The 23,359-nt window shown below is 36.1% G+C and overlaps 1 protein-coding gene across 1 annotated transcript in view; it reads left to right on the top strand.

The window, feature by feature from the left end:
* The window catches only part of FTCDNL1 (formiminotransferase cyclodeaminase N-terminal like), a 131,822-nt gene extending 112,049 nt beyond the window's left edge, over window positions 1–19,773 (top strand). The window contains 3 exon segments of the mRNA XM_072612815.1: window positions 1,938–2,123; window positions 16,350–16,594; window positions 16,596–19,773. Coding sequence (XP_072468916.1) covers window positions 1,938–2,123; window positions 16,350–16,594; window positions 16,596–16,778 — 614 coding nt within the window. The 3' untranslated portion in view covers window positions 16,779–19,773.
* The last annotated feature ends 3,586 nt before the right edge of the window (window positions 19,774–23,359 follow it).

Genomic DNA, 23,359 nt, shown 5'->3' with positions numbered 1-23,359 from the left:
ATACATAAAAATGGCCTAGGAGTTTTATAGTTTTTTAAATCATAGTACATTTTAAATGTTTATTTTGAATCAGTAGCTCATATCATATAAACCAGATAGTGGTAGTTCTTTTTCAGATTCAATTTGATCTTTATTCAGAATCTATTATGTTCAAGGTACTGTGGTAGATGCAAGGGGGGGTACAAAGAAAAAAATGGAAATGCTATCTTTCCTCCAAGGCTTCTGTTCTGTTAGGAACTGGGGGTGATGAGGTGGGAAATAAGAAGAAGAATATACAAATAAGTAGATGTAGAATGTATGCAAAGCAAATATCTGAAGGGGAAGCACTAATAATTGTGAGAGAGAGAGAGAGAGAGAGAGAGAGAGAGAGAGAGAGAGGGAGGAAGGAAGGAAGGAAGGAAGGAAGGAAGGAAGGAAGGAAGGAAGGAAAGAAGAAAGAAAGAAAGAAAGAAAGAAAGAAAGAAAGAAAGAAAGAAAGAAAGAAAGAAAGAAAAGAAAGAAAGAAAGAAAGGAAGGAAGAAAGAAAGAAAGGAAGAGGAGAGGAGAGATGAGATCAGGAAACAACTTGTGTAGGATGCGGCACTTGAGTTGATATGAATGGAGCTAGGGAATTCAGGAGATAGAAATGAGGAGGTCTTGCATTCCAGGTATGAGAAATAGTTGTGCAAAGGTAAAGAATTATGAGGATATGTAACTTAGAGGGGAGATCAAGTCAGCCAGTTTAGCTGGGATATAAAATATATGATGAATGAGACAAGTCTGGAATGATAGTTTAGACTCTAAACTTTAGATTTGATTGTGAGGGATTTTAAATGTCTTGTTGAGAAGTTTTTATCTTTCCCCAGAGCCAATAGGGAGTTAATGAAATTTCATGAGCAGAGGCCTAATCTGGACTTTGGGAATATCAATTTGGCAACAATGTGGAAGGTGGATTGAAAGGGAGAGAAGCTGAAGATAGGGAGAACAATTATAAACCTACTACAAAATATAGTTCAAGTCAGAAGTGACAAGAAGGTCTTTGTATCCCTAGCAATCTAGCCTGCAGAGTACTTTGTATATAGTAAATGCTCAATAAACCCTTGTTGAATTTGTGTGTGTGCATGTGTGTATACACATACATATACCTATGTATATATGTGTGTGAATGTACATCTCTCTCAAATACACACATACCACCCACACATATAATTGGTGAAAGCCTGAATTGGGGAGGTGGTTGTATGAATTGAGAGAAGGGGTAGATGCAAGAAATAAAAGAAATGTAGAATCAACAAAACTTGAGAACTAATTCAATATGGAAGGAGAGAGAGTAAAGTATCAAGGATATTGTCGAGTTCATGAATCTGGAAAAAAATAGTAGGCCCTCAACAAAAACAAGGTTTATTCAAAGGGTTGGTGAGTTTGGAGTGAAAGAGAATGAATTCTGTTTTGGACATTTTATTGTTTGGTTTGTCTAAGGGACATTCAGAAGGAGAGATATTCAGCCCACAAATTGGTGATGTGGAACTGAATTTCAGAAAAGAGATGAGAGATTAATATGTAGACTTGGAAATTATCTGCATAGTAATAATACTTGAGCCCATGAAGATTGATAAGATCATTGAAATAGAGTATATATAAAGAAGAGAAGGCCTTAAACATAATCCTAATCTGTACACATTCCTAGAAGGTGGGATGTTGATCATCATTCAGAAAAGAACACCAAAGAAGCAGTCAGATAAGAGAAGAATCAAGAGGAAAACCTACAAATCAAAATGTATACATGTATAACAGGTACTGAGTTCTGGATCCTTTTTATAAAAAAACATTGTAAAATGGGCTTCAAAAGAAAAATGACACCAAAGTGTGAGTTTTTCAAATATGAATAAAAGTACAGGACATTTTTAAAGACTGATTTTTGTTATTCTTTCTCCCTGCTTCCTTCCGGTTCTCCTTAGGCTTAGCTGAAAAGCTGACAATTCATGTGCCTGGTTGCAGCGTGTTTCTTTTTGGGGAAGCTGACCATCCAGAGAAACGAAGCTTTGTCCAAAGATGGAAACATCTTGGCTGGTTCTCAAGGAGGGAGTTCAGTTCTCTTAAACCTGATATAGGAACTATGCCTAACAAAAGATGTGGCTTAACAGGTTAGAAACATATTTTTCTCCTCTCTGATAGCATAGACAAAGAATCATTTATTCAACAGTCTCATGGGGAAAGGGTATTGTGTTGCTTCTCTGAAAGTATGGCAAATTTAGAGACTACTTATGAGTCATCCCTCCAAGAAGTCTTCCTAGTGAAGTGAGTTAGAAAAGCTCTTTATCGGAGGCATGGTTAGGGATAGCCTGGGAAAATTCCTCTCTAAACCTCGAGTTCCCTATCTTTTTAAAAATTAGATTAGCAAATGATATATTACTTTATTGTGCTTTTCTTTCAAACAGCTTAACAATAATTTTTTAAAAATATTTTCACAAGTTACTTTGATTTTTCAGAATGTATTTTTTTTGTTGACTTGGCAGTTATTATTTTATTGATATTCTAATTTTTCAAGCTGCAAGTTCAATTAATTGATCTCTTCCTTCTCTCTTTTGGTAACATCTATTTAGTGATATAAATTTCCCCTTACAAACTACTTTGGCTGTCTCCCATAAGTATTGGTATATTTTCCGCATTGTTATCATATACTTGGATATAATCACTTGTTTCTCTGATTTGTTCTTTGAGACACTCATATTTGGATTAAATCATTTAAACTTTATCAAAATCCTTTGTTATTTTCCCTTTTTTAATTAAAATTTTAATTTCATTGCAGTCTTTAAAGGAAGCATTTAATATTTCTGCCTTTCTGTTTTTGTCTATGGGTTCTTTATGCCCTAGCTCCTGCTTAATGTTGCAAAGATTCCAGAACACTTAAAATATGCATATTCCTTACAGTTCCCATTCAGTAACTGCTAAAAGTCTTATTATACCAAATTCTTCTAATATTTTTTTCAGATTCTTAAATTTGTTCTTGTTTATTTTTCTATTAACCTTTCTCTCTAGGCCCAGAAAATGACTTTTAATAACTCAATTATCATTTTACTGAAATTTTGAGCGGGCTAACTAGGTGGGCTTCTGCTCAATATATCAACTTTACCACCTGCAACTCCAAGACTATTATTTCTTTGAGTCTTGCAGCATTTTTCAAGGTCCAGCTTAAAGATATGATCTTAGTGATCCTCATTGCTAATAGAACTCCTTAGCTGTGAACTTTGTTATCAGTTATAAACAAAGGTCCAGGTCAGTGGTGTCTTAAAGACTCAGGACAAGGAAATGTGTACCTCACTTAGGGAAGTCATATCCTGTCCAAGGGAGAAAGAGGAATATGGACCTTACCGTTCTCTTCTTGGTGTGTGACTGAACATACCAAATACTATATACGTATATGTGTATGTGTGTACATGTATGCCTATACATTTAGACAATAGACATGTATATGTATGTGTTTTATATGTACATACACATGTATATATGCATGTGTACATACATATGTGTATATATACTGTATATGTGTATATGTTTTACATTTATGTGTGTATGTTTGTAAACATTAAAGTTCTGTTTAAAGGAGAGCTATTATCTTGTTCATCACTTCTGGTTACATGTGCTATAAATTGTCAGTCTTGGATGTTAAATCATGTTTACAAGTACATAGTCCCAACTAAACTTTAGAAAGTCACAGAACTAAAGAATAAGAAGTTTTCTTTTTCAATACAGGAACAAACTCAATATATTAATGACTGGCAGAGAGAAACTATCTCCCTGAAACCTATTTATTCCTTATTGTCTTAGAACTCAGCTCTCAGATGAGCAAGTATAAATTTGATGACTAAAACTTCAGAAACTTCATGCCTGTTTTCTAACTCAAGCTGCATTGCATATCAAACCTGTATCTGTATGTTGCCAAAACATCCAGTAAGTTCAATAAACAATGTAGTCCAATCAGTTGTTTAGTATCATGTAAACCAAACATCTGGATTAGTAATTGAATTGTTCATTTTTGTAGCTCAGTGAGAATGAGTCATTGTCTACAGATCTCTCACAGAGCATTTTCCTGTGTTTAAGATACTCACCATGTATTATTGTGTAAGACAGTATCAGTGTAAACTGTCTGCTAGACTGTTAATCTCACGAAGGACTTTATTTCTCCCCCTAGTGCCTGGCACAGTGCTCTGCATGAGATATATGCTTAATAGGTATTGGTTGGGTTGAATTGAATTATCTATGAGGAAACTCAAGTTTTTCTGGTAAATATCATTACCTAAAAATCAAACACTAATACTATTCTTTTTATTTGGCCAATCTCCCAAATGGAAGGAAATTTTGTTTTTGTTGCATTGTTACTTCCCATTCTAATTCTAAATGCATGTGTAATAAAGGATATTTTTGTCTCTACTTTTTCAGCATTAACCTTTGATTTGTTTAACTTCTTCACCTTCTTAAATCTTCTTTGCTACTTTACATGAAAGTCGGTTATCTCTAGAAATATCTGAAGAACTTTGAGGTAGTCTTTAGCTTTTTTTTAACTTTTATACAATATTTCTCCTACTTATCTCCTATCTTTTTTTCTGTAGGATTTTTGTTAAGATTAGTCAATTTGGAACTTTTGTAAATCAGTCTTTGAATTCAGTCAAATTTGGCCTGATGAAAGATCTAAAATATTTTTATATTAGCAAAGAAAGAAAAATAGGCCCATGATGTTTCTTGTGTTCCCCATGATGTTTCTTGTACTCCTTGATAGATCTTACCTGAAAGCATTATAAACTTCACCTTGACCTGGAAATTTGGAAATTGCAAGGACTTCCAAACTTACTTTGCCATACTCTTAGATTAGACCAGCCAAAAATAGCAACTTATTTAGCAGGTCCAGAGCAGGTGCTGATAGCATTCAAATAAAGTTTTCCAAAGGTGGGTGGAAAATAATTTTTAAAGCTATATAAATTATATGTTTCTGATATCCTCCAAGTCAGAATGTAAGTGGAGATGTGGATTTGTAGGAAACTCCAAGTAGAGGTTAGTTTTTACCATATTTTATTTCATCTTACAATGATGTTAGGACGGAAAAATGATCTACTTTTGCCTAAAATGATATCTTATTAAAATGTAATTTTATTATAGCTATAATGTTTAAGTGAAGGCACACCAGATCTGGTTATCATTTGATTAAATGAGTTTGGTCCCATATAATAATAATGCTTTTATAGGTTTCCTAAATTTAACCTTTAATATTTTTTCCCAACTCATCTCAAGTTACTCTACATAGTCTTAGCATTCTTTTCCTGCTCTATCCACCATAAGAAACCATAGCTTGACACCAAGAACAGATTGTTGCCGTGTTTATTTCTATTTTTTAAAGTGAATAAAATATTAGCATTGCTCTCAACTTAGCACTTAATGTCTACATTCCAGGATGACAAACATATTCACATGATCACCAGAGTGGAAACAGAATCAACAAGGGCACAGGTTTCTAATGTGAACTTCCCTAAGAATATTATAAACAAGAGAGAACAAAATGAGTCCAGGCGTGATTAACATTCTCAGCCTCTGCCAAACACATAAAAATCTTTTAAGCCAGATTCCTTTTAAAAGTTCATGGTTGGTCAGCTTGTTGTGAGCATAAGTGAGGACAGAGCAATAATGGTTGATAGTCTAAGAACTATAAATAAACACCATATCAAAAAAAAAAAACCTAAACATTTATTGGGTAATTTAAACACTGTAGTCACTCTGCTGTATGAAAAGCATGCGTGTGTGTATAATTGTTTAAAAAATAGAAGAAAAGTGTTCTTTGAATTCTAATCTTATATGATGTTTTTGGAGTCATAGATAATATGAGTAATGGCACGTCTTAGAATCATGGACTTTCTATTTAGCTCTCTAAATGGGTTACTGAGATCTGCTCCTGCTCAATTCCTTCCACTCTAAACAGGAAGTCCAATATCAGACAATCCTGCTCTTGGCATCAAGGAACCCAGTTGATGTATATAGTGCCTCGTGACCCCACACCGAGAATTTCCTATGAGGATTCTTTTGAGATACCTGCAAGTGTTCTCAAAGCTCGAGGCCTCATCTTAGAAAATGATTTACCATTTGCAGAAAGAAGTTTGTTTCAAGGAGCACATTTCATCATTTCTTGTACTTACTGTTCAGTCAAGTTGATCTTCTGAAAAGCAGTGTTTCTTAAAGTGTTTAAACGTAATGTGTCTTAGATACTTAAACTATGAACTCAAGAAGGAGATGAAGAGACTACTGTCTCTACAAGGGCTAAGTAGAGAAGGGCACAGTTGTACTACTTTCTAGAAAAATGTGAGTTTGGGCATTTTATGTTACTTGTTGTTCAGTCTTTTTTTAGTTGAATCTGATTCTTTGTGACTCCCTTTGGGGTTTTCTTGGCAAAGACACTGGAGCAGGTTGCCATTTCCTTCTCCAGCTCATTTTACAGATAAGGAAACTGAGACAAATAGGGTTAAGTGACTTGCCCTTAGTCACCCAGCTAGTTAGCTTCTGAGGTTGGATTTGAACTTGGGAAGATGAGTCTTCGTGATTCCAGGCCTGGCACTTTATCTACTGAACCACCCAGCTATCCATTTTACATGTAATTATGTCCTTCAAGTATTTCTGGACACACACACACACACACACACACACACACATTTAGTGTGGTTTTAAATTGTTAAATGTGTATATATATATATATCTATATACATATATTTATATCTATATATATATAAAACTCTTCAGAACCTTGAAGTACTGTATAAAGATATGTTATCAATGCTAATGATAACAATTTAACTACAGCATCTACCAGTTTCAGAAACATTCATCTGAAAATCACTGACTTTAATTGATTGGAACTCATGGTTGTGAGTAGGATATTATTTCTCTTTTATTGAGGAAGACAAAGTTACTGAAATCAGATCCAGTTGAAGTAATGCCTAGTCTGTGACTACAAAACTGGAACACTTCTTTGGTTCTGTTAACGTCTGTGTGTCTGTCCTCTTTCTAAACTTCTACCTCTTGCTAAGCTTTTTACCTCTTACTTCAGTGATATAGATGGATGTCCTACATTCCTCTGTGGTAATACTTGGCTCACTAAGCACATTGGAGTCATGTGGATCCTCTAATCAAACTCTCTGTGGTTGCTATGCTTCTTTTTTAGGACACATTTAAAATTTTCAGAAGTATTCATGACTAGTGTGATAACAAATCTATTGAGAAAAAACTCTCCGCCCATGAACTTGAACCTAGGTGGCACGCTCACCCTGGGATCCTCTCTGAAGCAAGGATTAGTGTTTTTCCTAGTTTGGTAAAAGTTTGTTTTTCATTCATGTCTGACTTTGTGACCCCGTTTTGGGGATTTTCTTGGCAAAGATACTGGAGTGGTTTGCCATTTCCTTCTCTAACTCATTTTATAGGTGAGGAACCTGAGGCAAACAGCTAGTAATATCTGAATCTGGATTTGAACTTAGGGGAAGATGAGACTTCCTGCTTCCTCCACTGCCCACCTAGCTGCTCTTGGTAAAAGTTACAGGACTTTAGTGATTGGATAGCAATTGAAATGCAACTTACAAACAAGAAAGATGTCCTGTCTCCAAGTAGATTAAACAGGGGTTCTTAACCTTTGCTTGTTTTATGGACCCCTGTGGTGGCCTGATGAAACCAATGGACTTCTCAGATTGATGTTTTGATACGCACAAAATAACAATTACAAAGGAAAGCAATTATATTGAAATATAGTTATCAAATCTTAAGTTCCAAGTGCGCAGACCTTCTGGAATCTGTCCACTATCAGGGGTCCATGGAGCTTAAGTTAAGAGTCCCTGAGAAAAAAGATACCAAATAGTTTATATCATTGCTTTTCTCAGTGCAGTTCGGTGGAAAGAACATTGAGTCATAGGAGCCTGGTTCAAATCCCACCTGTGTTGCTCACTACTTGTGTAAACTTGAGTCACTTAATCTTTGTGTGACTCAGTTTCCTTATCTATAAAATGACACAGTTGGCCTACATGGCCTCCAAGGCCCATTCTAACTCTGGACCTATGATCCTCTGAGCTCATCAATTTATTCAAGAAAGAGATGCCTAGGTCAGTAAGAAAACTAACACAGAAACTCTCAAACTATCTCTGACCTCATTTAATTTAAGCTTATTTGGGGGAAAGGGCACAAAGGAGAAGACTATATGGAGTCTTTTCTACCTTTGATTTATTGCAATTGATGGTATCTGGATCCACTCTTGAGAGTAGTTTTGATATGTGAGTATGTTTCTAAAGGGAAAAAAATTGTTTCTCTTCTGATGGCTGCTTCTTTCTTTTTCTAATGGGCTCTTTCTTCACCATTGTTTTGTCTGAACACAAGTTTTTATTTGTGTTGCTTCAGACGTGATCTTGCCACAAGCATCTTTCAACCAGACATTAATAGCAGAGTTCACAGTCATTACTGCCAGTGCTCAAACACAAATATTGCATTTGTGTTTGAAAAAGCTACACATCAGATGTTAATTAAGTGCATTTGGGTTTTTTTTCCTGCTTAAACAATCTGGCATAAAGAGTTTACATCACTATCAGTTAACCATAAGGTCTCTACAATATCTGACTCACCAGCCATACAGTATATGATAAATACAGTGTTTCCACACAAGAAAATAGCAGAATTGTCAGGAAAACATCAGGCTTGTTATATTTCCAAGCTACATAATAGCAACTTAATCTCAGTTTCTTTTTTTTTTTTTTAGAAGAAAAGGTTTTAAATAGGAGTAAACACCAATATTTAGAATGATAAATTTTCCCATTAAAGAACACATGGAAAATTAAATCATACTAGAGTTTTTTTCCCCTTCATGTTTTTAGCTTGCTTCAGGGCGTTGTGACAGTTGTGTTGGAATAAAATTGTGATTTCAACCATGCAGCAAAGAGTTGCATTCTGCCATCAGAACATCTGAATACCATTCTGTTGTAGACTTTGGGAGGGGAGTGAAGATACAACTTGAAAAGAAAATGTTCACATCAGATTTCTAGTTTCCAAACAAGAATGGAATTATTTGAATGAGACAGCCTTAACTAACTAAAGGACATAGTGGAATTAGCTTTCCTTTTTTAATTAAAAATTCTTTCAAAGTTGCAATGAGTACAGAGGACCAAATTCTGCCAGTATATAACATCAGTGGGATCTCTGTACTCCAAAGCAGAATCTGGTTTATTGTTACTGGATTATTTTTATCATTCACTCTTAGTTTGTGAAAGGTGGAATGCTAGAGACTGGAAAAATATGAAACAGGAAAAGATATATTTTGTTGTTGTTGTCATTGTTATTTTAGAAAAGGGCTATAGTCTACCATAAAGTAAATGCCTTCTCTGATTGGAAATTTGGAATTATTGGAAATTATTTGTTCACTTACGACCATCAAGTAATTTGATAATAGATCGTAAAAAAAACAACTTACCATTCTCCTAAGGTTGAGTGTCCTAGTTAATTATATATGAGAAGGCATATAAGAAGATCTTATATCAGTTAAAAATTCATATAAAATCATGTAGCAAAATATTGAGTGAGAAATTCAGTGTGCTTATTTACTTTTAGGAGAGAAGACCAGAAAGATGATGATGTGTATGTGTGTATGTGAGAGAGAGGGAGAGAGAGAGAGAGAGAGAGAAAGAGAGAGAGAGAGAGAGAGAGAGAGAGAGAGAGAGAGATAGACAGACAGACATACAGACACACAGATACCACTATAAAAATAGCTGGCACTTACTAAATATTCTAAAGCTTGTGAAATGTTTGACAGGTTTACCAGCCAATTGAAAAAAAACACCTCATACATAGATATTTTACAAATGAGGAAACTGAGCCTACTAGAGTTCAAATAACTTGCCCCCAGGGTCACATAACTAGCAAGTGTCCAAGCAAAATGTAATTCAAAGTCTCTTCTGTTTCAAGGTTCAGTGCTCATTATGCTAAGCTGGGCTGCCTCCCTATCATACTTAGATGCCCATACAGAGTTCACACATGGCAACACTGTACATCAGGATTTATGTGAGTTAAAGGAATGTCTAAATGCACTCTATGAAATGTTACAATGATTTACTTCCTGCAGATATTTGGAGTAGGTGATTGGTGTGTGCAGTTTGAAGAGAGAGAGAGATCTATTGACTGTTAGGAAATGTATTTTTTGGGAAATCAGCAGTATAGAGAAATATTGTAATATGATTCATGCCTGCAGAAGTCTGTATACTAAGGGGCTTGCCTGTTCATGGGAGCTGAAATGTTTCATTGTGACTATGTGTGAGAAAAGAAGGAAATGTGCCTTATTTAATAGTTTAACTGGTTCCAGTAAAGCCTGTCTTTCTGAACACGTAAAGAGACCATTACTATGAGAGTAGCCAGGCCAGTGAGTAAAAAAAAAACCTAAATCTCAGTAGTATAGAGAAAAAACAGTAGGTACCTCTCTGGTGGACACTGATATCACAAGTAATATGTTTGACAGCAGCAAGAAAAAGAAATGACAGCAAAATGAGCTGGAAATAACAACTAAGGAATTGTTAAGTACAAAAAAAGTTACCCTTTTTACACTCTCACTAACCCCTTAGACAGTTTTGCTGTTAGAAATATAAATATTCCCAAATAAAGGTATAGAAAACTGAGGTTTATTATGTTACCATTAACTTAACCAACTAATAAATTAAATATTTAGAAGCCCTATGTTGAGAGTTCACAAGAATAAAAAATTACGTAGTACCCATAAAGCAGAGTACCAAAAATGACTTTCATAAAAACTGTACATAGAAGACCTTATCAAGCATATGTCTGTTTGGAAAAGGAGGTAAGCCAATCATGTAGCAAGAATAAAAGACCACATATGAACAGATTAAGATATTAATACATCTTCCATATTTATCAGTAGTTTTAACAATGTTTATCTGTAAGATATTAAAAGAAACAGAGAAGGTCTTCAGAACATTGGGTAGAGACTTAATGGAGATTTTACAGAAGTACATAATGAGAATCATATAGATGAAAAAGGTAAAGAAAGGTTATGGTATGTAATTTGGTGGGAGGAATATCCGCACTGGTCAGATCATAGATCCATCCATGCATATTATGCATGTGCAATGTGAACAGAACTGTCCCTAGAGTACAGGCAACAAGGTGACCATTCTGGGCTCCATGATTTAAGTGATTCTCAGGATTGCTATAAACTATTTCATCTCTTCCCAAGCCTCTCAAGGCATGTCTTCCTGAATGCTCTCAACTGAGGGTCTTGACATATACCCCACAGAAACCATCTCCCATCCCCTCTGCTCTCATGTATCACTCAGAGTCAGTTTTTCACCCATTGTTTCCTTCTCTTCAGTTCCTGATGAAGTGACGTTTGGCAAACCCCTCTACATGTGTCGTTGATTTCATCTTCTCCTATTTTGTCCAAGATCGCCATCCTTATCCCCACTTTTTCTTGTCTTGATTCTCTCCCTATCTATGAATTCTGTCCCTGCTGCCTAAAATCACATTTATCTCATATCTTTAAAAAAACAAAAACAAACCTTTACTTGACCCTAACCTCCCAGATAGTTTTTATCCTTTGTCTCTCTCTCTGTTGTTAAGTTTCTTAGGATAAACCATCTTGACTGGGTTTTGCTGTTTGATTTTCTGTCTTTTCTAAACCGTCTACAATCAGTTTTCTAATTTCATCATTCGCCTCAAACTGCTCTCTCCAAAGTTACCAACGATTTTTTTAGTTTTCTTTATTTTATTTTTGATTTATGGAATAAAACAAGCATTTCCACAACATAGTATAACAAAAAATGATTTCACATGACACTCAAATCTATTATGTACAACTTGCTATTACTTTAAATACTGTTGTTGTTGTGTTCATCCTTTGTTGCCAAAGAAGACCATGCCATCAGAGAAACAATGACGTGACTTGCACTTGACTTTGCTTTGAGGGAGGGAGGGCTGTGCAGGTCACCAGCCTCACTTCTTCTCCTGAGCCATCTGGATCCAGTGACCAGATATTTATCAGGATGATGGGAGATGGCCCAGGATGCACTGGGACACCTTGGGCCCTTTAGGCCAAGGTCTTTGCAGGTACTCACTTAGGGTGAGGCAACGTCCATTCAGTGAATAGATCTGTTTAAGAAGTAGCCAGGGCATGGCCCCTTTAAGTAGGTCAACAAAAGAAAAACATCAGGCTGGGTGGGAAACAGCAACAGTTACTATTGATAATCACTCTGAAGCCAGGAGGGTCCAGAAGAGAGCCTTCTGGTTCCCAGTGTTGTCTGAGCTTCAGAGTGCAGCAGGTTTAAGGTGGCAAAGAAGGGAAGGGGAGGGGAAGGGAGAGCAGAGGAGGGAAGGGAAAGGTAAGGGAGGGGAGGGGAAGGGAATAAAGTTAATATATAAATTTATTTCTTCTCTTTTTTCCCTTCCTCCCACCTTATGGATGACTACCATTAGCCACAAATACATATGTAATACAGAAATACATATGTAAAATCATTCTATACACACTTCCATTTATTGGCTCCTTCATATGTCCATTGTAGTTAATTTGGGTATTTATAATAGTCTAAATGACTTAGTCACTTAAAGTTGTTTTTAAAACAATATTGTTATTACTTTATACAATGTTCTCTTGGTTCTGCTCATTTCACTCTTTATTATTTCTTGCCAGTCTATCCATGTTTTTCTAAGATCATCAAGTTCATAATTTTTTAATTGCATTTTTTCAATCCTCATGCTTCTTGATTTTTCTACAGCATTTGACATGATTGATCATCTTCTCTTCCACTTTTCTTTTGTTTCTCCTCTTTGTTTTTTTAAATTAATTCATATTGATATGTTTTATCTTTACAATTTCCCCTTCTTCTTCTCCCTGTCAGAGGGTTGTCCTAGATAACACATAATACCTTTTAAAAGGAAAAAAGAATAGAAAAAAATGAGCAAAACTAATCAATACATCAAAAATATCTGACAACATATGTAATGATCATTCCATACCATTTCCACAAGATTTGGGCAAGGAGGTGTGGGGGGGCGATGTCTTCTAAATCCCTTCTTTGGGGCTATGCTTGTTTTTTATAATTTCACAACATTCACATTTGATTATTTTGTGGCTCTGGTTACATTATTGAAATCATTGCACATATTATTTTCTTGACTCTGCTAACTTTATATATTAGTTCATATAAGTCCTTTCCATGCTTCTCTGTATTCATCATATTCATAGTTTCTTACAGCAGAGTAATATTCTCTTACGTTAGTATATCACAATTTGTAAAGCCATTCCCAAATTGATGGATATCTGCTTTGTTTCCAATTCTTTGCTACCACAAAACATGCTCCTATAAATATTTGGTTGTATATGAAGACATTGTGCTTAGCAATAAATTCATTGGGTAAGATACTAGTAGTGGAATTTCTGTATCAAAGTGTATGGATAGTTAATTACTGTATTGCGTAACTCCAAATTGCTTGACAAAATGGCTAACTTGATTAACATCTCCACCAACGATGCATTAGTGTACCTAATGTCCTCTGCTCGGCTATACACTGGATTGGATGCCAGGCCTCAGTACAAATCCAACCGTAGACACTTAATAGCTGTGTGACCCTGGGCAAGTCACTTAACCTTTGTCTGCCTCAGTTTCTTCAACTATAAAACTGGGACAATATTAGTTGCTGTAAGGATGAAATGAGAGTGTATTACAAATAATGTAAAGCTCTTAGCGTAGTGCCTGGTACATAGCAGGCACTTAAAAATGCTTATTTCCTTCCTTTTTTCGATGCTAACGATTCCCACTTTTATCCTCTTTGCCAGCTTGTGGGATTCGTGGTGAAATCTCTGGGAATTTTCATTCACATTTCTTTCATTATTACTGATTACTGACATTCTTTCATGTCCTTTCTTGTTTTTCATGACACTGATCCTGATTTACTTGTTATTGGTCTACCTGCTCCTGAGAACAGTCACCTTTGTTGGTCAGTCATCCATACTGATTAACCATCTATATCCTCCAAGACTCCTTCCTTGGGTTTCTTTTCCTTTCTCTGTATACTGTCTTCATGATCTCATCATGGGTTCTAAGCATCTCTATGAAGTTAATTTCCAGATCTACATTACAGTCCTGAAGTAGAGTCTTACCTTTTGGCCATCTTGAACTGTATATCTCATAGGTGTCTCATCCCAAACTTCTTCTCTTCCAAACTTCCCTATTGTTTTTAAGGGAACCACCATCCTCCTAGTCATCTAGGCTCAAAACTTCAGTATCATCACCTCATTCTTACTTATCCTATATCACCCAATCCTTTACCAAATCTTACCACTTTTACCTTCACAACATCTCTCATATCTGTGGCTTTCTCTTCACTTATAAAATTACCAGGGCAGCTAGGTGACTCAGTAAATAGAGTGTCAGGCCTGGAGGCAAGAAGACTCATCTTCATGAGTTCAATTCTGGCCTCAAGACATTTACTAGCTATATGACACTGACCAAGTCATTCAACCCTGTTTGCCTCAGTTATCTCATCTGTAAAATGAGCTGGAGAAGGAAATGGCAAACCACTCTAGTATCTTTGCCAAGAAAACCCCAAATAGAGTCACAAAGAGTCAGACATGACTGGAAAATAACTAAACAGCAGCAATGACGCTCTTTAATCCATTTCCCTCTAAAGATGGGAGAGGTGGGGGAGCAGTTAGTGGTACAACAGCAAGTCCAGGACCTGAGGGGAGCCTTCCGGTTGATCTCTGGGCCCCAAGTCTTTCCTTATTCCAGTGCATCTGCCACCCAACTGCTAAATTAATTTGTCTAAGAAGTAGTTCTGACAATGTCACCCTTGTGTTCAAAGAGATCCAGGGGCTCCCAATTTCCTCCAGAATAAAAAATGAAGTCCTCCATTTAGCATTTAAAGTTTTTCATATCTTGGTCTCTTTCTATCTTGTATTTTGCTTCCCTCAAGAACTCTCCAATTAAGCCACACTGCTTTACTTGCCGTTCCTCACACATGACAGTCTGTCTCCCAGCTCTGTGCCTTAGAATCCCTATGCCTGGATATTTTCCCTCCTCAACCTTCTTGTCTCTTAGTTCCTTTGACTTCCTTCAAAACTCAATTCAAATCCTGCTGCAGAAGGTCTTTCCTGGCTGTCTAGCTGCTAGTGACTTCTGCTCCAGGATTATCTTCCATCTACTCTGTTTATATTATGTATGTACCTAATTATTTACACATTATCTCTCCCATTGGAATGTTAGCTCATTTGGGAAGGGGTTATTTTTGTCTTTGTATACTTACAGCTTAACACAATGCCTCCTATGTATTAAGTCTTTAATAAATGGTTATTGATTGACTGTTGCTGGCAGGGGGCAGTGACTCAGGAATAGGGAAAGGAGCTAGCTTCCTTTGCTATGGGGAAAAAAATGATCTGAGGCTTCTGTGCATACAGTCAACCCATGATACCCACCTTCAAATATAACTGAGGCAAAGTTCCCATGTACCTCCCCTTATCAGTAATAGGACTTCATTTTGTCTTTTTCTGACTTCTTTTACTATTTAAACTAGCATGTAGGGATGGCATTAGATGGAAATTGAAGATCATTTTGTGATAGTTTGCTGTTGATTATATCCCAGGGGACCTCTGGAATCTTTTGAGTAGGGGAGTGACATGTTTTGATTCAAGATTCAGATGTTTGATTCAAGAAACTCCCTTTACCAGCTCTGTAGAAAGTGGATTGGAGAGGGGAGAGATTTGAGGTAGGAAGGCCATACCTTTGCTTGTAACTTAGGGAGTCTTAAATTTTTTTTGTGTTTCATGGACCCACTTGGCAGTCTGCTGAAGCTAGAATTATATTTTTAAATACATGAAATAAAATAGATAGGACCACAAAGAAGATTAATGAAAATAAAACTTAATTTTTCTTTCTATCCAAATTCATAGATGCCTAAAATCTATTCATGGACCCCTTGAGAGATCAGTTAATCTCAAGTTAAGAATTCCTGCCTTAACTCTTTTGATAGTCTCCCATGTTTTGTAATTACCTAGGCTGAAAATGTCCTCTAAATGCTTTTAAAATTGATGTAATAAAAAATATACAATAAATTTCCTTATGCCTACTGTTAGTTTCATGTGAACTTTGCTCAAGTATCACCACAAAGATATCTTTTAGAAAGTTGTGAGTCACTGAAAAGAGGGAATATTAATGATGATACTCTACATTATTTCATGGTGAAAGCAGGCCAAAGAAAGTGTTTTACTGGAGATCACAACAGATTAAGGAGAAGATTCTTGAAATACTCCAAATGAGAACTTGTTCTTATTCACTAATATAATTTTCTAATGGTTGTAGGTATCGGTGCCAGTCCCTACGTGATGAACTGCAATGTGACAATTGACTCTCAAGATCTGGCTACGGGAAAAAAGATTGCAAGTGCGTTCAGAGGCTCCAATGTGGATGGACTAATGGGTGTTCAAGCTATGGCCTTTCCTCATAATGGGAAAATTGAAATTGCTTGTAATGTAGAGAGTTTTGAAGATCACAGTCCTATAGAAAACACAGGATCTATGAGATACTGTATTCTTGGGCATCATTATATCTTACATTTCTCCTCAATCTCTAGAGGCTCAAATTAAAAAACTGACTCATGATCAGGGAATTAGTACCATTGGAACAGCCTTGGTTGGGTTTACACCTCAGGAGTGCAAAGACTGTGCTGAATATGCCTTCAAGGAAAAGATTGGAGAATTCTGGAAGAAAAGGGAGGGCATTTTCATGTGACTCCAGCAAATGCTGCTTTTGCATTCAATGAAAAGTGGCAACCTCTACCAAATGATTTCTTCATTCACTAAAAATGAAAAGGAGGTACCCAGAGGTTGGGCTGCAGATGCAATAGGAAGATAGTGTCTGTAATTGTCAACAAAAAATGGCCTTATGATTATCAGGAACACTTAGCTACCATGTGGTAGTTATAAAAAATCTTTGGAGAAAAAAAATCAGTCCTTGGAAATATATATATATGTATGTATATATATGTATATATGTATATACATATACACATTCACTGATTGATATAAATAAAGGCAAAGATAGACTTTGTTTATTTAATTGTTCATTCTGAAGCACCTATGAAATTAATGATACCTTCTACTTCCCGCGGATCCTCAGGACCTGCTAGTGTTATATATGTAGTGTTGGACAAAGTGATGCTCCTAGAGCCAAGAGAGACCTGGGTTCAGGTTGTATATCACAGACAGATCACCTCAATTCTTTGAGCCTCAGTTTCCTCATTCATTAAGGACAGATAATAATACGTGAAATACTTGCTTTACAGGTTGCTGTGGTATTTGAGGATAATAGATGTAAAACACTTTATGAAACTTAAAATATTGTAACTATGTATGAGAAGAAAGGAAATGTTCCTTAAAAGATTGCATCAATCAAAGCCATAACTAGGAATTCTAGCACCTGTGCTCAGATCTGAGTAAGGGATGGAGGTACTTCAGGTCTGACCCCTTCTGTGTGGTTGAGAAGTATTGTCTATGGAAATCAATTACTCTGTGGTGTTTGAATGTTGAGGGATTGGGGTGGAAAATAAAACTAAGCCAGATAATGAAATTGCTATCAAAGAGGCTGAGTGATCTGGAGGTACACAGGTGATAGCAACAAGGATCTAGATAGGTTGGAGTGAACTTTAAGGGAAGAGAAATGATTTCTCGGGGATGATGGCAAAACGAGGGTCTGAAATAAAGAATAAGGAATATATCAACTTCTTTTCCCAACCCTGTACAGGCCAATAATGAACTATATTAATTCCTATAATAATAGTAAGTATAGCTAGCATTTATAATGCCTTAAAGCTTGCAAAGCACTTAAAAATATTATTTTATTTTATCCACAGGGCAATCTTGGGATGTATGCCCTATTATTATTCTCATATTACAGATAAGGAAACTGAGGGTGAGAGAGGTTGTGACTTTCCCAGGGTAGCAGAGCTAATGAGTACCTGAAGGTAGATTTGAATTCAGGTCTTCCTGACTCCAGCTCTAGTACTCGAATCACTATACTTCCTAACTGCCTATCAGATTACTGGGAATGAGTTAGGTCATCTTTATCTATCTTGTTTTAATAGATACTTTAAAAAAACAGTGTACAGAAACCATTGAAATATAGAGGGGTTTCTCATAGACTAAATAGTATGATTCACTTAATAGTATAACTTAACAACTCAGAACAGCATAACCACTTCTAGGGGATGTGGTAGGGCAGGACTCTCAGGCCTTGGGGAAGAAGTTGCCCTATATGACTTCTGAGGTCCCTCCATTCCAACTCTGTAATTTTATGATTGAGGGGTGGGGAGAGTTATAAAAAAATACTCCACTTTCTATTTTCATACTCTCATGTCCTTCATTATAGCATTTTGTGTACTCCAGTGGTAATCTTGAGAGTAGGGTTTGTCTTATGTTGAGGGCTTATACTGGGAACCATTACATTAAAAAAAATAACATCACTTTTATAAATGATTTAAAGTTTACAATTGAATAAATAATTATGGGTAGATTGAGTTTAAAAGCCACTTTTCTTCATCATTACTACATGAGGTAGGTAGTATAAATCTTATTATTCCCATTTTACATATGGAGAAATTGAGGTTGAAAGTTAAGTGACTTGCTTATAGTCTACAGTTAGAAAGCATCAGAACTGGGACTAAATCTAGGTCTTTGGATTCTGAAAGTTAATGCCATTATTCTATACTGCCTCTCATGCTTATGAGTAAGGATTGTTTCATTTTATATATGTATATATATATGTATGTATGTATACACACATACATACATATCCCCCTAGGTACTTAACATAGTACCTAACATGTAATAGGGGTTGAACAAAGATTTGTTAATTGATTGATTGATTAATTTTAAGTGATGTGGAGTGTATAAATAGGAATTCTGAGTGATGAAGTAATGTATTGCTGTTGGGTAACGAGAATGGCATTTGTTGGAAGAAATTTCAGGAGAAAAAAGACAACATGTGGAGTACATCTTGTTGTGACAATTAGTGTCTTTAAAGTACTTTGAAATCTTTGGAGATATTCCATAAATACATAGAATTTGCATTAAAATCCTTGAGGATAGTCTGTAAATACACGGAATTTGTATTTATTTGTACCCATGGTTCTCTTTGGTGCTCCTGTCTAGCCATAAACAAATGGAATTTCATGATGGACTTTTTGATCACCTTTGTTTAGCACGAAAGATTACAAACTTGTCTGCTAACAGAACATGATGTGAATTTGTTTGAAGGGACTACAAAAGAAGATGAACTCACTTATTCCTTAGACATTATCTTATTATTTACCCTAATGTTCAGTATGTTTCGTATTTAAGCCTTGGACTTGACTTTCTTGCCAGAATTGTGATTTTTGTTTTCTTTTAGTTATTTATCATGATAAATAAAAAGTGGAAGGAAAAACAGTGGGGCAGTCGTAGTATCTGAGTACTGGTCATGTGTGCTCCCAGTTGTGAGATGTGAGGCATCTTTCCCATTTGACTGGATAGGTACATCTGGATGTAACATGTGGGGAAGGGTGATATCTAACTTTCCTCTTCTCTAGCAATTCTTCACCGACTTATTCTAGAGCTATAACCTTTTTCTCAAGATTTGAAATCATTCATTCAGGCTTAGTATGAAAATTATATCAAATTGTGTAGAAGTTGATTTATATTTCAATAACTTTTTATGATGATCAGGCTTTTTCTGTGTATTCTTGCATCCATGCGTACCAAATTGCTTTTTTTAGGAGCAGGTCCTGGTAGGCCTGCTCACCAAGTAAGGGAATTTTATTAATAAATCTATGAATTCTTAAGAAAACATAATGGGCATATAAATACACATGGATGAAGTAAATAAGTAGATAAGGTTTCCTTTTTTTACTTTTATCTCTTAAGTTGACTTCACTTACTCTATGTGAATTTTAGTTAGGCTTATTCTTTTTTAACATAAATCCTCTGCATCAAAATAGAAACGTGCAGTTATATACATTTAAAAATTGTCTTAGCTTATTGTTTTCGACTCACAAGTAAGAGAACGTTGCAAAACCAGTAGATTTATAAACTACATGTATCCCAGCCCTGACTTTCCTTCTCTTCTTTTCCCTTTCTCTTTTTCCTCACCACATTTCTCTAGCAAGTCTCTTTGGACCAACTCTTTATTCTCTCGAACTTCTATGGATGGATACAGATGTTGCCTGTTCCATCCACACATCTGGCAAATAGAGCCTTGAATGATACTAAGAAGGAAGTAGGGTGGGATGAATGTAGGATTAATTTCATAATAATCATCCTACTTGTTCTGATTTTTAACAACTATTGTGAATGTGGCAGAAAATCTGTTGAAATGAGATAAGTTGTGATATATATCCTATCCCATGTTAAATGCTTATGTAAAAAGCTAAAATAACTCTAAGCCTAGCTCTTCTGTTTTTTCTTCATTTGAACATATAATGAGCATTATAGGAAAGATGGAATCATCCCACTTAGTTCTCAATGCCTCCCAGGTCATTTTGCTCACCATTTGTGCCCATGCTAGAACAAAATCAAATTGACATTGACAAAATGGAGAATTTACCCTCTAACAACTGCTTGGTATTTCTTACCCTGCCCAATTTAAAACTTTAAACTTTAATTCCTTTTAAGAGGGACAGGGAGAGAAGAAAGCAAGTCGGGGAGTGATAAATGTTTTGTGGTTGTTATTTTTTCTAACAACTTTGGAACTGGATCATAAGAAATAAAAACATTTCAATGAAAGGTGGGTTAAGTAAAATGTAACTGTAAAAAAAAGCAGAAAATGGGAGGGAGTGATACTGTCTTTGCTTGACATGAAAAGAAAGACTTGAACTGTAATTAGTTTCTGCCATCTCGGAAGTGGAGTCCGTGGTCAACAAAGGACCACTATAATAGAGATCTGTAAGAAATTTATCATTCCCTCTGGCTGAGCAAAAGCAGGCTTGATATATAGTTTTGTTTAGTATAAATATTCTCGTGTTACTGTTTACTTTGTGGGAATATGAGGATCTCACTGACAGGCTACGTGCTCCAAAGCTTCGCTTTTCTAAAGCATTTCTTTGACTTGGTTGTTTGTACTTCTACAGAAACTTCAGGGCATAGCACAAAATTTGTGTGATAAGAATCCAGACTGCACAACCAGAGCATGTTGTACTCTGGGGGCTAGAAAGGCTTATTGTTTTAAGCAAGCTTGCACATGGCTTTTAAGAAAATCTATTTTTCATAGGTATGAACAATTACTAAGAACAGTCTCTAATAAAACATCTGTAACTATTCAGCTATGGTTAGAACAAATGCTCCTATGCATGTTGGATGTGCCCAGAGCACCTATTCTGAATTTTGATCAACTGACTACTTCCCTTTAATTTATGTGTATTTTCAGTTTTGTTCCCATAAAGTATTGATGGAGGTTAGTTTAGTATGATTTGGGGGTTGGCGCAGAGACCTGAACATCAGAACCTGTTTATCCTCCAAGGTTTTTGGCAGTAGAGACACAGAGATAGATGCAGAGAATCTGCAGGATCATCAGAGTTCCTTATAAATGACAGACAATTGGTCTATTCTCTTTTTCAGCTCCCCATTGTCTTATATCTTTGCTTTCTTTATCACTCTCTTCACTTCATCTGTGTCTTTATGAGCACTTCATCTGGACAGGATCTGACTTGTCTCTGGAGTAATGGGGAGAAATATTAATGGTAGCTTGCAGCCACATAGCTTCAAAAATGCCCCATGAATCAACCCATCAGTCCAATCAAATCATTACTAACTTTCCCTTTTAGATACAGTCTCATTTTTCTCCAAGCCCTCCACTCATCTTTTTCTGTCCATACACTTCTATTTTTCTTTAACAAGCTCTATCTGCAGTTGTCTAAAGAGTAAATTTCAGTCATTTTTGAGTTGTGTTTCACTCTTTATGACCTTATGTGTGGTTTTCTTGATAATGATACTGGAATGCTTTGCTACTTCCTTCTCCAGATCACTTTAAAGATGAAGAAATGGAGGCAAACAAGGTTAAGTGACCTGCCCAGGGTCACACAGCTAGTAAGTGTCTGAGGCCAGATTTGAACTCAGGAAGATGAGTCTTCCTGACTTCAGAACCAGCATTCTAGCCACTGCACCACCTAGTGTCTCAGAGCAAGTCCTGTGTCTTCCTCTAATTCCATAACTCTATCTTCATTAAATAAGAAGTTAACGGGTCTTTGCATGTTGTGGCAGTTTATGTCAATAACGTCTTTGCAGGGTCTGCTATGGGGCTTGCCTCCTCACTGATGTCCTGTCCCTTAGAAGTATATGAGTCACTGCCTCTAATAAGGCAGGCAAGGTCAAGACCCTGGCTTTCCCCAAACCTCTCTACCTGCTTCACAGCAGCCTTCTCAAGCCTTTCAAATGAGAAGGGGGAAGGGAGATAGAACAAAGGAAAAGAAAATCAAAATGAATCCTTACAGTCTTTATTTCCTCAGTGCCCAGGACAGTGGTTTTCATGTTATAAACACTTAGCAAATGTTTTTTGGTTGACCAATAGTGAGGAAATATTTATGAAATCCCTCATCTGTATCAAACACTATTCTATGTGCTTTGGAAGGTATTGAAATAAGACATAAAACCATTAGGTGACAAGACAAGAAATAGTAACGTGCTAATTGTGTGATTCAGTAAATGTAGCAGGAGTTAATAAAGGAAATAATTATATTATAGGTTCATAGGATTAGAGCTAGATGGTATCTCAGGGCCCCTAGTTCATTCATGTCATTTTCCAGAAGACGAGGCAGATTCAGAGGGGGTTACCTGACCTGTCAGCTAGTAAAAACAGTCATCCCTTCCCCATTGCTGGGGTGAGAAGGGCAGTGCCCTTACCATCTGGCCCTTTGTACCAAAGAAGACTGATTTTTTCTTTTATGGGGTGTTTACAGTACTTTATTGCAAAATTTGTGTTAAATATTTGGTCACAGGTGCTGACATTTTTGTGTCATTGCACAAGCTTCCACAAAACTACCCCCAAATTCCCATTTAATTTCTTATGCAGACCCCTAATATATCAAAACTGCAATGGGGAAAGTCATGATGTGGAAGGGATCACTGTAATACAGTGAAGATTTTAGGATCATGAAAGTAGGACTCAAAGAAATTTCAGTGGCCTCCAAGCTTTCTTATTTTACAGATGAGGAAACTGAGACTTAGAGAGGTTAAGTGACTTAACAAGGTCATACAAACAGCAAGTGATAGAAGAGAAATTCTAATCCAGATCCTTTGATTCCAAATCTAGAGATCTATTCATTTCACCACTTAAATTCAGGTTTT

Source organism: Notamacropus eugenii, chromosome 5 (genome assembly GCF_028372415.1).
Source record: "Notamacropus eugenii isolate mMacEug1 chromosome 5, mMacEug1.pri_v2, whole genome shotgun sequence".
Lineage (NCBI taxonomy): Eukaryota > Metazoa > Chordata > Mammalia > Diprotodontia > Macropodidae > Notamacropus > Notamacropus eugenii.
This window is presented reverse-complemented; position numbering and strand designations above follow the sequence as displayed.